This window comes from Gobio gobio, assembly GCF_949357685.1.
Source record: "Gobio gobio genome assembly, chromosome: 13".
NCBI lineage: Eukaryota > Metazoa > Chordata > Actinopteri > Cypriniformes > Gobionidae > Gobio > Gobio gobio.
Genome location: NC_137106.1, coordinates 18,295,174 through 18,311,795, shown reverse-complemented (window position 1 = coordinate 18,311,795; position 16,622 = coordinate 18,295,174). Strand labels below are relative to the sequence as shown.

At 37.2% G+C, this 16,622-nt stretch overlaps 2 protein-coding genes across 5 annotated transcripts in view; one reads left to right on the top strand and one right to left on the bottom strand.

Annotated features, from left to right (window-relative positions):
• Positions 1-94: 94 nt before the first annotated feature.
• On the top strand, positions 95-9,725 carry LOC307136275 (fibronectin type 3 and ankyrin repeat domains protein 1-like). 4 transcript variants are annotated; one of them, XM_079833140.1, is made up of 11 exons: positions 95-453; positions 1,533-1,707; positions 1,813-1,937; positions 3,411-3,492; positions 4,058-4,132; positions 4,299-4,364; positions 4,473-4,638; positions 6,706-6,849; positions 6,914-6,991; positions 7,110-7,154; positions 7,230-9,725. In XM_079833140.1, exons 1-11 carry the CDS (start codon positions 366-368, stop codon positions 7,302-7,304), a joined length of 1,119 nt encoding a protein of 372 aa, XP_079689266.1. In that variant the 5' UTR covers positions 95-365; the 3' UTR covers positions 7,305-9,725. The 4 variants fall into 4 exon arrangements, 3 of the variants coding, with proteins under 3 accessions (XP_079689266.1, XP_079689267.1, XP_079689268.1); XR_013817760.1 differs by having other exon boundaries at positions 111-453; positions 6,706-6,832; positions 7,230-7,357; XM_079833141.1 differs by having other exon boundaries at positions 157-453; positions 6,706-6,816; positions 7,230-7,357.
• Positions 7,381-16,622, bottom strand: part of adam12b (ADAM metallopeptidase domain 12b) — a 79,215-nt gene continuing 69,973 nt past the window's right edge. Inside the window, exons 12-13 of the mRNA XM_079833993.1 lie at positions 11,746-11,921; positions 7,381-11,663 (exon numbers count right to left, since the gene is read on the bottom strand). Of these exons, the coding sequence (XP_079690119.1) occupies positions 11,624-11,663; positions 11,746-11,921 (216 nt within the window). The 3' untranslated portion in view covers positions 7,381-11,623. The remainder of the gene's footprint in view (positions 11,664-11,745; positions 11,922-16,622) is intronic.

The following is a 16,622-nucleotide window of genomic DNA, read 5'->3' as shown; positions in this document are numbered from 1 at the left end:
TAAAAGAATCACTTTGAATCTTTTTGACCTGGTTCTTTAACATGAATTGTTCAAAAGAACCGATTCGGTCTTACTGTCACAAGCGCAGCGCACTGAATCACCGCTCGGACGCGCAGCGGCAGAGATTTTAATAGGGTCATGTGGTCATTTAATCTCATCACAATAGAGCTCCAAATGATGAAAGTGTGACTACAGGGTAAATATTAACACGGTCCTAGACAAGCATACTTCGCTCTCATGTTAAAACAAAAACGAGACGCTGTCATTTGAACACGTTTTAGAAACTCGTGTGCAACAAACACAGATTGCACTATACTGCTGCTCCAACGATGTCACCATGACAACGGTATTACTCGTAGAGTCAGATGTGCTCGAGAGAGGCAAACAAACATACAGCAGCAGTTGGGGAAATTCTCAATACAAGGACGCTGACTGAGACAACGATGAACCCAGGTAGACATCTGATTTGTGTTTCGTGGCTAACGTTACTAGTTTATTGTCAGGACATTTTATTAACATAAAAATATATTTACAATATCTTGTGTAACGTTACGTTTGTAAAGTATGAAAGCTGCAGGCAGCCTGCGTAAGGCTGAATGATAGAAGTGTTTTTCAGATAAATTTTATATATATAAAAAAAAAACACCACTACAAAATTATTTCAATAGTTTTTATTCCTCTCTTAAATTTGATTAATACAAGGAAGACAATTTTTGTGAATATAACACAATTTATATATAATATAATACAATAACAAAAACAATTTTAATACATCGATTAAAATACTATTATTTGTTTACTTTATGAAGTGCATTTATTTATTTATTTAGTTTGTTAGTTAACGTTAGTTAGGTGGAAAATAATGCTACATTGCCAGATCTATTTAGAAAAAAAAGAAAAAAACATCCTAAAATTTTCTCCAGTAACAGTCATTAAAAGTTAATGGATAATCTTTTAACTTATCATCACTAATCCAGGAACAAACTTTATTCAAAACACCACCACAAAACACCTTCAATAAGTTAATTTTCATATAACACATAAAGTGCCTTTAATCCTCTCTTATATTTAATTTATATAATAAAAACTAGCATATAATAAAATATTTTTCTTTAAAGATTATGCTACATTGATCTTGAAAAGAAGAAAGAAAAAAAACATCCTAAAGCTTTCCCCAGCAACAGTGATTAAAAAGTAATGGATAATCTTTAATTTAATAATTTAATCACTAATCCAGGAACAATCTTCTGTTAGTTATTCTTAGTGCAGTTACATGATATTCATGACCTTTATTAAGATGAAACCAATAGGCTGCAGTTTACCCAATACAGTATGCCACACCTGAATAGCAAGATCATTCCGTGGATGCTGCAGTATCAGATAACTGCATATTAACCATAGATTGGTTTGAGTTTCAGCCCTTGTCAAAACTATGGTAAAGTAATATGACTGTGTTAGATATTACTGCAAAGCTAAATATATGTCTAAAATTCACATTAAGAACATGCCATTTATTTTCTCCATTTCTCCAGCAAAATCTCCAGATCTCCCTCAGCCTCCTGTGATCAGGAAGGTCAGTCACCACAGTATCGAGCTGAGCTGGATGAATGAAGAGAACAAACCTCGAACTGGACCCCCTGAACACTGGAACCAATTCTCTCTGGAGCAGCTGTTCCCCAAAACACACACATACAGAACCATATACATGTCAGTGTGCTCTCTCTGACTCTGTCTGAACATTATTTCTTTACATACTTAAATGAATACAACTTATTTTCAGCAACGCAGCACTCTTTTGGTGTTTTATCACAGAGGGTACAGCACTCATCATGTTGTCGAGGGATTGAAGTCCAGCACCTATTACAGTTTTAGACTGAAGGTCACCAGACCCTCAGGGGAGTGCAGCTTCAGCCCTGCGATCTCCGTCTTCACCAGCCGTGAGATATTTTACCTCCAATCAAAGACTTGACCTATTTTAAACCTAGTAAATCTCATTTTCCTTCCTTTTATTGATTAGAAACAAAAAACTCTTAGGGATTCACTAACAACAAAAATATTTAGTGTTTGGGGTAACACATTGTACCGCGAGGCGACAAAACAATGACCCATTATAATCAGTGATGTTGTCTACACTGGATGCGCGACACGACAAATCCAAAACTGATGGCTCATTCTATTTATGACGTACTGACATGAAGGACAAATGCTTTGCAACGGTCACTTTGTCGCGTCCATTGTAAACAGCTTCTAGCTATTGTTCTAGCTATTGTCACGTCCGGTGTAGATACGGTGTTACAGGTAACCTGAGCTACGTAATCAGATTCCTTTTTTTTCCAAGTAAGGTTTAAAGTAATACATTACTTTTAAATTTACAACAAAATATCTGAGTTACATTTTCCAAATAAGCAACGCAAGTTGTTTTCCCATAGACTGACACAAGGTGCAGGGCGTTGTGTGCACTGTGTAAACATAATAGTTATTGTAGTTGTGGACTAAATATGAGCAGCATTTACTTTGCACAAAAATAGATTCAGTATTCCTCAAAATAAATAGAAACAGTGAAATGCAAACTCAGAATATTATACAAACCTGCAATGGTTAAATATGTTAAATAACACAAATATACTTGATGTATTTAATCTCACTTTATTAAGCAATGCCTTAATGGATTAGTTCACTTTTAAATAAACTTTTGCTGATAATTTACTCACCCCCATGTCATCCAAGTTGTCCATGTCTTTCATACTGCAGTCAAAAAGAAATTAAGTTTTTTTTATGAAAACATTCCAGGATTTTTCTCCATTTAATGGACTTAAATGGGCTCCAAACGGTTCAAGGTCCAAATGACAGTTTCAGTGCAGCTTCAAAGGGCTTTAAACGATACCAGACGATGAATAAGGGTCTTATCTAGCGAAACGATCAGTTTCTGCGAGAAACCGAGCAGTATTTATGCTATTATTTTACCTCTTATCAGACGAACGTGATCATCTCTGAGCTCCGCCATAACTTCCGCTAAGTGAGGTCAAAATACGAGCATGGTCATAGATGTATACGTAGATGCCTCATTAGCGCTTGTATGGATCAGTAGAATGAGGCATCTACGGTAGATATATCTATGACCACACTCGTATATCGTTTAAAGCCCTTTGAAGCTGTACTGAAACTGTAATTTGGACCTTGAATCGTTTGGAGCCCACTGAAGTCCATTATATGGAGAAAAATCCTGGAATGTTTTCATCAAACATTCGACTGCAGACAGAAAGACATGGACATCTTGGATGACATGGGGGTGAGTAAACTATCAGCAAAAGTTTATTTAAAAGTGAACTAATCCTTTAATAAAAGCATAAGAGGCATTAAAAAACTAACTTTTTATTTATTTGATTAATGTTCTGATGGTGTGGTCACAGGAGAGCCTTTCAGTGGGAAGAACCTCCACCAGGCACTGAACAGGGAGGATGAGGAGGAGCTGACCACAGTGCTACAGTCAGGGTGAGATCACTGACCATTTATAGACCCCAAAATCACTTCAAGCTTCTTCATATGCTATATTAGTACTAACATTGTACTAATCAAGGGGACATTTAACCCACCAATCACCCTCACGAGTCATGCCATTCTAAATCTGGATGATTTTCTTTCTTCTGTGAAACACACACAACACTCACACATCTGGTTTGCTATCTTTGTGGGGACACTCAGACGTAATGGTTTTTATATTGTACAAACTGTATATTCTCCTTACACTAAACCTACCTAAAACCCCACAGAAAACTTTCTGCATTTTAACATTTTCAAAAAAACTCCTTCTGTATGATTTATAGGCTTTTTTCCCTGATGGGGACCTCAATTTAGGTCCCCACGGTGACACGAGTCCCCATGAGTCGGGATAGAAAAATATGAACACACACACACATCAAAATGCCTTTTTTGTGTGTGTTCCACAAAAGTCATACAGGTTTATAATAACATGAAGCTAAGCGTTTTCATTTTCTATCCCTTTAAATGCCAGTTCAAATGTTGTTCATACGCCCTCTCATGTAATTCCTCTCCCTAGAACGGTCGATGTGGATGTTGTTGACAAAATGGGTTTCACCCCTCTCATGGTAGCAGCACAGAAAGGTTTCACCAGGTAAACTTGCATCTGATGTTTCTAAAGCTAATTCAGTAGCGACTCTAGCGAGCTACTTTATGTCCCATGAGTCCCAGTTGCTATGTGGTTCCATGAGAGAAAAACATGATTTGTCAAAATACAGTCATCCATTTCTATTTGAGATCTGCATCTGTTTGGTTTGTAGCTTAGCAGACATTTTGCTGAAGCATGGAGCTGATATTAACAAGAGAGATTACACTGGAAAAAACAGGTGAGCTTGCATATGCCTATTATATATGCATATTTTCAGTGTAACTCTATACAGTTACATTTTATAATCATTCATACCTATCTATACATGTGTTTTTTTCTTCTTCAGTCTAATGCAGGCCTGTTACGCTGGTCACCTGGACACAGTGAAGTATCTGCATAACTGCGGGTCAACATGGCAGTGTCGAGACACGGCTGGCTGCACGCCGTTCCACTGGGCTGTGGATGGAGGACACCTGTCTGTTATTACATATATGATCCAAGATGGTTGTGAGGTCAGAGGGCTTTTTTCAGTCATTTAAAGTGATGTAAAGTGCAAAGAACCATATGCTCCAACTTTAATGCACATTAAAGTAGACATTAAATGGAAGTTGCAATAGTTGTTTAACGGCTTCTCGAACAATAAAAAAATGTAGGGCAGGACTTGATTTCTCTTACAAAAGTTCAAGTTAATTTTGTTAAGTATACTTAAGTTTTACTTATACTTGTATACTTAAGTTTTACTTATACTTAAGGTTTACATATAAATGTATGTGTACTTTATGTAATAAGTATACTAATATACTTAAGTAAGTGTACTATTTCAATACTACTTGGGATTAAATTGTCCGACTTTTTAGTGTATAAAAGTATACTTTAAGTATAACAGTAGCTTTGAGTACACTAGTTTACAACTCTTACACTAGTTTATGAAAAAGTAGGCTTATTTAATTGGCTTCTCAGTCATAAGAGTAAACACAACAACAAGGAGTTACAATGGATGCACTTTTTTGAGCTGCCATTATAAAGCTTGGATTAGCCAGGACATTTTTTGGTAACACTTTAGAATAATGGTCGGTCATTAATAGGTAACTATGCAGGAAGTAATGCAGGACTAATGAGTAGTACTACATTAACACTTCAGCTGCTACTACTAACTAATATAGAAACAAGCTTAACTAATCAGTAAGTAATATCAAATTTAGGAGATAGTACCTTTTAAAGTAATCAATATTTACTGAATGAGATTAGCCTCATTAATAACTATTAACTAACTGACAAATTATAAAGAACATTATTGTGTGTCAGTGACGTAATCAATCATCTTTTTAACTCTGAATAAATTCATAAAATGCATCACTAGTTACTCAAGGGTTACCTAGTCACTATAAAAAACATATTTTTCACTTTAAAATAATGGTCCAGATCACCAGTAGTTCCTGCATAGTGACTAGGTAACGCTTGAGTAACTAGTGATGTATTTTATGAATTTATTCAGAGTAAAGAAGGACAACCTTCAAGAACTGCTAATGATCTGGACCATTATTTTAAAGTGATAAACCATCTTTTTCACTTTAAAATAATGGTCCAGGTCACTAGTAGTTCCTGCGTAGTGACTAGGTAACCCTTGAGTAATTAGTGATGCATTTTATGACCACATTGAGAGTAAAAAAAGACAATTTCTCACATCTCAGGCACGTTAATTTGTGATTAGTAATTAATTAGTAATTCTTTATAATTTGTCATAGTTACCTATTAGTTCTTAGTGATGCCAATCCCACTCAGTAATTATTGATTACCTAATAAGGAACTATCTTAGTCCTAAATTTGATATTACTTACTGATTAGTTAAGCTTGTTTCTATATTAGTTAGTAGTAGTAGCTGAAGTGTTAATGTAGTACTACTCATTAGTCCTGCATTACTTCCTGATAGTTACCTATTAATGACGGACCATTATTCTAAAGTGTTACCCATTTTTTAATATAACTCTGATTGTATTCATCTGAACGAAGAATGTCATATACACCTAGATTGGCTTGAGAGTGAGTAAATCATGGGCTAATTTTCATTTTTGGGTGAACCATCCCTTTAAGTGTGTTATTTTAAGTATATTTCAGTACATTTCTGAGAAGTACATAAAAAGTAGACTGAAAGTAAACTTTAGTATACTAAGAGCACACCTGAATACACTTTTTTGTAAGGGTTTGTCCATCAGGAATTGATTGGATTGTTGTGGTTTGCCATTGCTGTGATGTCATGTGTGGGACAGGTCAGAGAAGGCATAGTTATTTTTGATTAAAAATGTTGAGGGCACATGAATAATAAAACAAACATGTGCATGGATAAATCATTTATAATAAACACTGCAATATTCCATTTAAAAAAAAGAATTGCTCATTTTGATTTCATGGTGACTTTAAAGGTATTTCATAACCGGTTAACACTAATATTTAGCACTATAGCAATGATATTTCATTTAAATGAAACTTTGTTTTGACAGGGAAGGCCTACTACTCTGTCAGATGTCAAGTTAGACCCTGTATTGTCAGTTTAAAGCATCTGTGTTTTTGCACTCTGACAGGTGGATGTGATGGATAAAGTGTCTCTCTGGACTCCTCTCATGCGTGTGTCAGCCATCAGTGGGAACGCAGCGGTGGCCTCCATCCTCCTCCAGGCCGGAGCTGATGTAAACGTCCGTGACAAGGATGGCAAGACACCACTTATGGTATTTATCATCAAAACAGCCACTAGAATTGACATACAAGATGGATTACATTATTATTTTTTAGGTTGCTGTGCTAAATAACCATGTGGAGCTGGTGAAACTTCTGCTTGACAGTGGGGCAGATCACCATATGAAGAACGAGGTAACAGATTATGATATTCATAATCCATAAATTATTAAACAATAGGAGTGCAATAAAACATACCGCCAGGAGAACTAAAAAACTCTCCTGATAAAATTATATTTACACCCTAATGTAGTATGGAGCAGGTGCAGCGGATATGGCAAAAGCATTTGGGAGACAGGTAACCTGACAAACTACACAAGAACGAATTAATGCCATTTTGTAGCTTGGAACAAAAAGAAAATTTCTGTTTCAGATCATCATAAACTTGCTGGATAAAATGAGCACGGAAGATTCAAAGCGCCTGACATCAACAGAACAGTTCGGTTAGGTGGAAAAGAAGTGATCTTTATCTTGATGTCATATTACATTAAAGCCTTGAGCAAAATAAAAAAAAAATTGAATTCACAATAGTAATACCCTCATTTATTATTCTCGTTGAAGTCCTTGCTTGCATTACTCAAAGTATCCAGTTACATTTTTTGAAGGCATTCACATTTCCCTTTTAATATCCTAATTCATAGAAATAAAAAAGCTGAGCATAAACTGAGCAATAATCTTGATGACAGATTGTGTCAAAAAACAAAAACAAAACAGTGAGCATTCAATACATCCACATGAGTGCATATAAAAAAGTGAAATGTACATACACTGCGGTGACTAGGTAAACAAGGACATAAAGAAACACACACAGGCTTGGCTTGGCTTGAATGAAATACTGTGACAGCTGGGTATGTTACAGTCCCAATGCAACAACGTTGGAATATTATGTGGAAAAACTGGAGTGTAATTTCCCCCTCAGGGTGAAGTACCAAGCAGAACAACGGTCCCATAAGTTTATGAATAAGTCCAGCTGTGCATAAAGGAGCTGTGTTATAGGCAAGCAGGAACCACTTGTGTAAAAATGCCAAAGTTGTGACAACACACACCAGCAGTGATATTTACTACATCCTTTACATCATCTTAACGTCAAACATTTTCATTAGAAATCAGTGAAAGATGGCTATTTGGCTAAAGAGATTACTTTAACCATTCAAAAGTTTGGAGTTGGGGAACACTTTACAATTACAACTTGAACAATAATGTTCAATACTTCTACAGCATTTATTCCTTTTAGTTCACGTTAATTTCAACATTTACTAATACATTATTAAAATCAAAAGTTGTATTTGTTAACATTAGTTAATGCACTGTGAACTAACATTAACAAAGATTAATACATACTGTAACAATGTATTGCTCATTGTTATTTATAAGTGACCGATTTTTTTAAATGCTTTTAAAAGATCTCTCATTTGCACCAAAGCTGCATTTATTTGATCAAACATATACAGCAAAAACATTGGTATTGTGGGATATTTTTACAATTTAAAATAATTGTTTTCTATGTTAATATACATAAAAAATGTAATTTATTCCTGTGATGGTGAAGTAGAATTTTTAGCAGTCTGTCTTTGGTGTCACATGATCCTTCAGAAATCATACTAATATGCTGATTTGGTGCTCAAGAAACATTTCTTATTATTATCAACGTTTTAAACAGTTGTGCTGCTTCATATTTTTGTAGGATTCTATTCAGGATTCTTTGATGAAGAGAAATTTCAAAAGAACAACATTCATTTGAAATAGAAATCTAATGTCTTTACTGTCACCTTGCTGAATTAAAGTCTTAATTTCTTCAAAAAATTCATACTAACCCCAAACTTTTGAACGGCAGTTTATATTGTCAGAAATTATACAAGAAATACAGTACAGAAAATTCAACATCTATAACCTCAAGTATTGGAAGATATTTCAAAGAACTTGTATACAGCACAAAAAGGCCATAATGACACAGACATGACAGCTGCTGGATCCTGATGGCTCAGTGGGGATGCTGATCTGCGAATCTGTGATATTTTAAGGTCTGTGGTGTCATATTTCATGTTATCACTGGGAGTTTTTTTTTAATTTTTTTTACATTTTTTTACATTTTTACATTTTCTGAAGGTGACATGGCGTTGTTACGCATATTCTGCTCTCTAGATATGGCTCTGCCCCTAGTCAATGGAACTCATGGGATCTTTTGCCTGCAAAAAATGCCTGAGAAAAGTAAAATCACAACTCTTCTCAAGAAGCCGCATTGAGATATCATTCATTTCCGTAGCACAAACAGTTGAACGCTTGGGGTTAAAGTTGTAGCGATAATAAAGGCCCGTTCACACCAACAATAATAAAGTTAGATAACAATAACTATATTAGTGTCCACACCAGCACGATATTAGTTTTGTTTGTTCTACGCAAACGCTGCAGTTATGACGTATGTCGATTTAAAGGGGTGATGAATTGAGAAATCAAATCCTTTGAGCCTTTGGTATATAAAAGTTCATCGTGATATAAGAATATCCTGTAAGTTTCAGAGCTGAAAACTTCATTGTTAGTCAAAGAAAAGCTTTTATTGACACCAGGCCCAGAAAACGAGAGCTCTCAGAATATGTCGACCACTGATGTAATAGGATGCAGAAGCACCTTATTTCACCGCGGAATCGATTGTAAACAAGATACAGGTCGGGACTGGATTTGCAGACATATTGAGATTAAAACACAATGCTGTGCCTTCTATATTGGATCCGACAGGAACTGTGCAACACACACTTATGTGAGTAAAACATGTTTTTTTTATATGTTAGTATTGCATTATTACAGATCATTTGATATCTATTGATTACATACCTAAGCACACTGTCACAGGCTGGAGAAGGTGTTATTGGTTCATTCGTGATCAGACTCGGACTTGTAACGCCAGTGCTCGCAAAGGCCAACGTCCCGGGGCTATGTATTTTTCAGACGGGCTATCACCGGCCTGCCAACGGGCTATAGTGAAATAACATTCCTTTCTTGCGCGCATAATACAGAAATAACATTCCAGTCAATCGCAGGTGGATGAGAGATGAATCATTGTGTTTGTTTGATAAAGATATTTTTCGAGCCCTGTGAGCGTTTCCCCAGACGCTTTCAAAACAATTCCCACATGTACTGAGGGAGCTGAAGCTCATTAAATATGCAAATCTTATCCAATCCTAGCCGTGGGCGTTTACTTCCAAGTCTTCAGTGCAGCACGCCCATCAAAACCGACTGTTTTTCAGAGAGCCTCAAAACCAAGGCAGAAAATAGCCTATTACTTATTCATTATGATGTTTTTTTAATGTAAAAACCACGCGAACGTCATGAGTTGACCTCAGACAACAGTATAATACATTTAAAAAGCCAGTTCATGACACCTTGACGCTCGAGTTCTGTCAATGTTTTTGTTGTTCAGCTTGAAAAAAAAAAATCATTTTGAAAGTGATTCCAAAGAAATTGTTTCTCAGTGCCGCTATCATTATAGTTGTGGACTACTTTTTTATATTTAGAACGATTTAGTAGTTATTATCCTTGGTGTGAACGGGGGCCATAAAGGGATAGCTCACACAAAAATGAAAATTCTGTCGTTATTTACTCACCCTCAAGTTGTTCCAAACCTGTATGAATTTCTTTCGTCTGCTGAAAACAAAAGAAGATATTTTGAAGAATGTTGGTAACCAAACAGTTGATGGCCCCAATGACTTCCACAGTATTTTTCCCCCCATTCTGTGGATGTCAATGGGGCCTATTAAAACTGGTTTGTATTTATACAGGTTTGTAATAACTTGAGGGTGAGTAAATGATGACAGAATTAAAATTTTTGGGTGAACTGTCCCTTTAACAGTGATCCTTGCATGGGCGGTGGATAGCACTGCATTTGCTCAAGCACATATGAATTTAAGGTAGTGTATTTAAAACAAAAAAAAGTTAGTTTGTCAGTGCCCATGAGCATGACTGAACTATGACTGAACAATAATGGCTCACATCACTTCCTCCTTCATGACATGCCTCATTCAAGTAATTGTGAAGGGTTTTTTGCACTTAGTCCATTCCAGCGCTCTGTGTTTAGTCTTTATGATTTAATGTGGCTTATACTCCCAGACATGCTGCGTCATTATAAAGCAGGTCTTTTTTTGATCTTCACAACACCAACGTAATTCTTACCATAAAAGGTGCGGTTACACCATGTCACAATTCCCGTAATTATGAGATTTAAACTTGTCAAAAGCATTCACGTCCTCGTAGAGCTCGTAATTCTGAAAGCTCCTACTTGTACCACCTGACCACTGCAAATTAATTTAGGCATTGATAGTGTTAACATACAGTAGAAACATAATTCCCGACGTCACATGTTGTTTTCGACATGGCGTGAACGCAGCATTAGGTCAGCATTAAAAGGGGAAAAAACACTCAAAAAAAGAAAGTAAAACATGATTTGTTGCCTTATTTTCAACAAGTAAAAACAAATAAAAATGTTTAATAAAAAGTCACAATGTTCATACAGTAAAAAAAGTGTCAAGCACAGCACATCGTTCCCTCCTCATAATAAATATACATCTTAAATAGTTCTGCAGTACCTGAGCGAGGACAAACCAACACCTTTATTGAGGAGGCACAGCACCAAGGTGTCCGGTCAGCCCTCTTCTCTGTGAGACCCTCCATAGAGTTTCTGCAGGGTGGTCACTTGGTCCAACAGAGTTTTTATAGTGCAAACAAGTGTGTTCAGATGCTGGTGAAATTCACCCAGTGCTGTGGTGTCCACATATGTCAGTGATCATAAAAAGGCTGTGGTAATCTGGGAAGAGGTCTGCAAAGTATCCAAACAAATGCAGTTATAGTTTTCATCCTTAAATATGTGATTTTACCAGCAATATCACAATGGGACTGACCTGTTCGGCAGTGGTATGGAAGGGGGTGGTCGTGGTACTGTTGGAATCGGGATGGCTAGAGGTCCAGGGCCTGGTATCCGCACTGCCACCGCTGACATGCTTCGACCCACTCCGTGGCATCGGATTAAGGGGTCTGCAGGAAGTGGTTTCTGTGGTGGACTGGGTTTGTTGTGGTCCTACATGTGACAACACAGAAGTTTTTCATTAAAGACCAGGGGGCCTCAGCAAACTTCCAAGGGGCTCTATGATGACTTAAATGTACTTAAATTAATAAATGATTAATATACACTGATCAGGCATAACAGTATGACTCATTGATGCACGTGGGGAGAGAAGGCTGGCCTGTGTGGTCCGATCAAACAGACAAGCTACTGTAGCTCAAATTGCTCAAGAAGTTAATGCTGGTTGTAATAAAAATCAAATTTTCCTAAATTTAGGATTTATGAATTTCAGTCTTCAATCTTTCAATCCATCTATTTGGATTTTTAACATGAACAAACTAATACATTTAATGTGATGCATATATGACAGTCATATACAAATGAAATGTGCAAGAAGCTCGAGAATTCTGTAATAGTAAACTGAATGTTTTAAATACACAGTAATCAGACAAAGTTTATTATTTATTTGTGTTAAATATATATAGATGTTACAAATAGATACAAATGGATGTTAATTGTTAATGCAATTCAAATACATAAATATTAAATTCAGGCCTAAATTATTCTTTGAGTCAAAAGGGTTGAGAACCACTGTTATAGAATATTAAAATGAAAGAAAAAAAAGTGCTTGCATCCTATTGCCACTAGATGGAGCTGTGATTCCACGCCTCGTCCTGGAAAAACAGGTTGCCAACAATGCAGAAGAACAAAACAAAATGTGTAGCACTCCCATTTCCAACACCCAGTTCACCCAATGTTGAGTCAAGAGGTCATCATGTGTTACCAATTTACTCAGAGGATGAGGTCATGGTGTACAGCTGTTACCTTTCCACAGCTGTTCAGCTTTGTTTTGTGGAAAACAAAGGAGAAATCGACTAATTCTAAACGCTGTCATCCATTTCAAATCCATTTGTGTCTTTCAGAAACTATATTTCTCCTCATTTACGGTTCAGGCCATTGTATGGAAGTGATTTGTTCCTGCAAACCATCATCCTAGTGAAAGCAGTGTCATTAAGGCAATACAAGACCTTTTAATCATGAGCGCACAACGGTGTGTCGAGCCATGAGGCCAATTTGTGAGAAAACCGTAAGAGGTGAAAGTGTTTCATGGCTCCCCGAGTAAATGTGAACTCATTCAAGAAGAAAAGGACACTCAAGAGCACAAAAAATAATGATTTCATGTGTATAGGGGCCTAATGTGAGCTCTGAAAGGCTTTTTGATGAAACATGTTAATTGATTATTTAAGTTAAAGGGAATTAAATGTGTATATGTATGTCATTCAATGCAAGTTAACACAGCCTTTGTGGCACAATCAAAATGCAGCATCTTTAGCAAAAGTGTGTTTACAGTAATGAATTTACAATGGAAGTCAATGGGGCAAGGACGGTAGAAATCCAAATATACATTTTATTCTGCACAAAATGCATAGCTTTAAAGTTTATATTGTGTTTTTAAAAGCAGGATCTTGTTGTGCAAATATTGATTTAATTCATGTGTGTGGAGCTCCATGTCAACAGTATTTTGCTAGTTATGTCACGTCCCTTTTTGGTATCCTTGCACGTACCATGTGACATTTAGCAGGTTTACAAGCTTTATATGGTCATGGCAGGATGTTAAATTGGAGATAACTGCACAGACATGGTTAGTAAATTATTTTATCAAGGCCAGTCTCATGCTAACATATATATATATATATATATATAAACAAAACAGCCCGACCCATTGAGGCATGGACTCCACTAGACCCCTGAAGGTGTGCTGTGGTATCTGGCACCAAGATGTTAGCAGCAGATCCTTTATGTCCAGTAAGTTGCGAGGTGGGGCCTCCATGGATCGGACTTGTTTGTTCAACACATCCCACAGATGCTCAATTGGATTGAGATCTGGGGAATTTGGAGGTCAAGTCAACACCTCAAACTTGTTGTGCTCCTCAAACCATTCCTGAACCATTTTTGCTTTGTGGCAGGGCGCATTATCCTGCTGAAAGAGCCACAGCCACCAGGGAATACCATTTCCATGGAAGGGTGTACATGGTCTGCAACAATTCTTAGGTAGGTGGTACATGTCAAAGTAACATCCACATGGATGGCAGGACCCAAGGTTTCCCAGCAGAACATTGCCCAAAGCATCACACTGCCTCTGCCGGCTTGTCTTCATCCCATAATTCATCCTGGTGCCATGTGTTCCCCAGGTAAGCGATGCACACGCACACGCACCCGGCCATCCACATGATGTAAAAGAAAATGTGATTCATCAGACCAGGCCACCGTCCAGTTCTGATGCTCACTGTTGGTGCTTTCGGCAGTGGACAGGGGTCAGCATGGGCACCCTGACTGGTCTGCGGCTATGTAGCCCCATACGCAACAAACTGCGATGCACTGTGTATTCTGACACCTTTCTATCAGAACCAGCATTAACTACTTGAGCAATTTGAGCTACAGTAGCTCGTCTGTTTGATTGGACCACACAAGCCAGCCTTTGCTCCCTATGTGCATCAATGAGCCTTGGCCGCCCATGACCCTGTCGCCGGTTCACCACTGTTTCTTCCTTGGACCACTTTTGACAGATACTGACCACTGCAGACTGGGAACACCCACAAGAGCTGCAGCTTTGGAGATGCTCTGACCCAGTCGTCTAGCCATCACAATTTGGCCCTCGTCAAACTCGCTCAAATCCTTATGCTTGCCCATTTTTCCTGCTTCTAACACATCAACTTTGAGGACAAAATGTTCACTTGCTGCCTAATATATCCCACCCACTAACAGGTGCCGTGATGAAAAGATAATCAGTATTATCTTCAATAAGCTGTACCTTAATACTATTTCCCCTTAATAAAGAACTTTTTAAAAAGAAATAACAAACACAAATACAGGTTCATCCATGGGATAGGCATTCTACATTCAGAGTACAATGTCTTATCCTAAAAATGCCCATCTTGCACTTATTTAGCAAGATACATTTCTCCTTGAGGTGAGATTTTCTAGTGAGCTGGATCTAACCACAGTTAGTTGAGCCCGATCACACGAAAATGCGTATAAATAATACGAGTGTGCAATGTCGTGGAATGTATATGCCAAAATGAGTTTTGGCGTGCATATGGTATGCAGTTTTTCGCTTGCATATGCGCACTTTATGGCGTATTATACGCACAAACCCACCACCCCCTCACCCCTATCCTACCCAAGAGCGTGTCATATACAAGTGCGTATATATAAGTGCGTATCATAAGCACACGAAAAACTGCGTACCATATGCACGGCAAAACTAATTTTGGCGTATACATTCCACGACATTGCACATGTCACTCGTACTATTGATACGCATTGGTTAGTTCACTCCAGTGCCGAGAAGTGAGCTGAGATTCAAAGCAACAGATGTTCTTCTTCATGCTGTCTGATAGCATATCCTGCCAGTGTCCCTGAGCAGCACTTATCATCTAAACCACATACCTTCACACACGGACGTCTCTCATCCCATCTCACAGGAAAGCTCTCATGCACCCGTCCAATCTCATTCTCTCCGTATCACTTTCACTCCTCCGCCCTCTCTGTCTACCCCACTCTTAGATTTTTTGTCTTCATTTTATCTTCAACTGGAAACCTCATATAAGTAATTTATGTGGTTTGTCGAGCAAAGGAAAGTGTAACGTCCTCGCTAATGTCTTCTTATCTCCATCCACTTGGTTTTTTGCATCTGACTGTCACTTTGCAGACAAAGAAACAGATCCTGTAGAACGTATATGTAAAGGTAGCGTAGTAAAATGCAAAAATGTGCGTGTGAACTGCCCCTTATGGTAAAACCTCCTGACCCACAAGCCTTTTTACAATAATGTTTGTGATAACCGGCTGACAATGCTAATGCCAATTCATAAAAATCCAGGGCTGGAACCCAAAACAAGTTTCATGATTCGATTCAAATTTGATTCACAAGCTTGTTCAATTTAATTAGATTGAATGGACCGATCCGACTGCATCTGTTCTCGAGTCAACAACTCACTGATTCAAATGATCCGGTCCGAGCGAATATCCAGTTAACAATTCACTGAATTCACAAGTCTGAATCAAAATCATCCAAGAATGGAAAATCCTCTGAGTTTGAGTGTGTGCATGAGTGCTACTAATGCACTCATTTTAGGATTTATCATTGTAAATGAAAATCATATTTACATACATACATATTAAATCATAATCATATCATGACTGCCAGTTGATTGTGAACTAAATGCTGTAAAAGGATGAGCTGTTTAAGCCCATTCACTGATAAAAATGATTAAAAAAGTTAATTTAGGCAAGAATAAAAAAAATCCTATATTAGTACTCAATTCAAGCTTGAAGACATTATAGCGTAAATATCAAGGTTATAAAATTAAGTAAAACCTACTTAACTCTACTGATATTGGTGTTCCCATCATGCACTGGGGCATGAATAATCAATACAGTTGATTTTGATCGCTGTATTTATACTGTATATTATTATTTTTGTTGTTAGGTTTAACTTGTCATTTTGTGACATCTGAAGTTACTCAAATGGATCCAAAATGGATACTCAAAAACAATCCATCGGATGTTAACATCATTGTGTATTGCGTACCAAGTATTAAGGTCTCTGTGTTCGGGTGGGTACTGTGTTACTTCTATTATGGGGTGTCTACACAATATCTATTGTTTTATTTACGTTAAAGACGTTATTATTTACGTTACATTAAAGATGTTTCT

What these genes read in the sequence shown, in the direction of transcription:
- LOC307136275 (XM_079833140.1), top strand. Translation starts at nt 366, where the DNA reads ATGTGCTCGAGAGAGGCAAACAAACATACAGCAGCAGTTGGGGAAATT. An exon ending in GCACAGAAAGGTTTCACCAG is followed by an intron (nt 4,133 to 4,298) that starts GTAAACTTGCAT and finishes TTTGGTTTGTAG; the next exon opens with CTTAGCAGACATTTTGCTGA. An exon ending in TGATCCAAGATGGTTGTGAG is followed by an intron (nt 4,639 to 6,705) that starts GTCAGAGGGCTT and finishes GCACTCTGACAG; the next exon opens with GTGGATGTGATGGATAAAGT.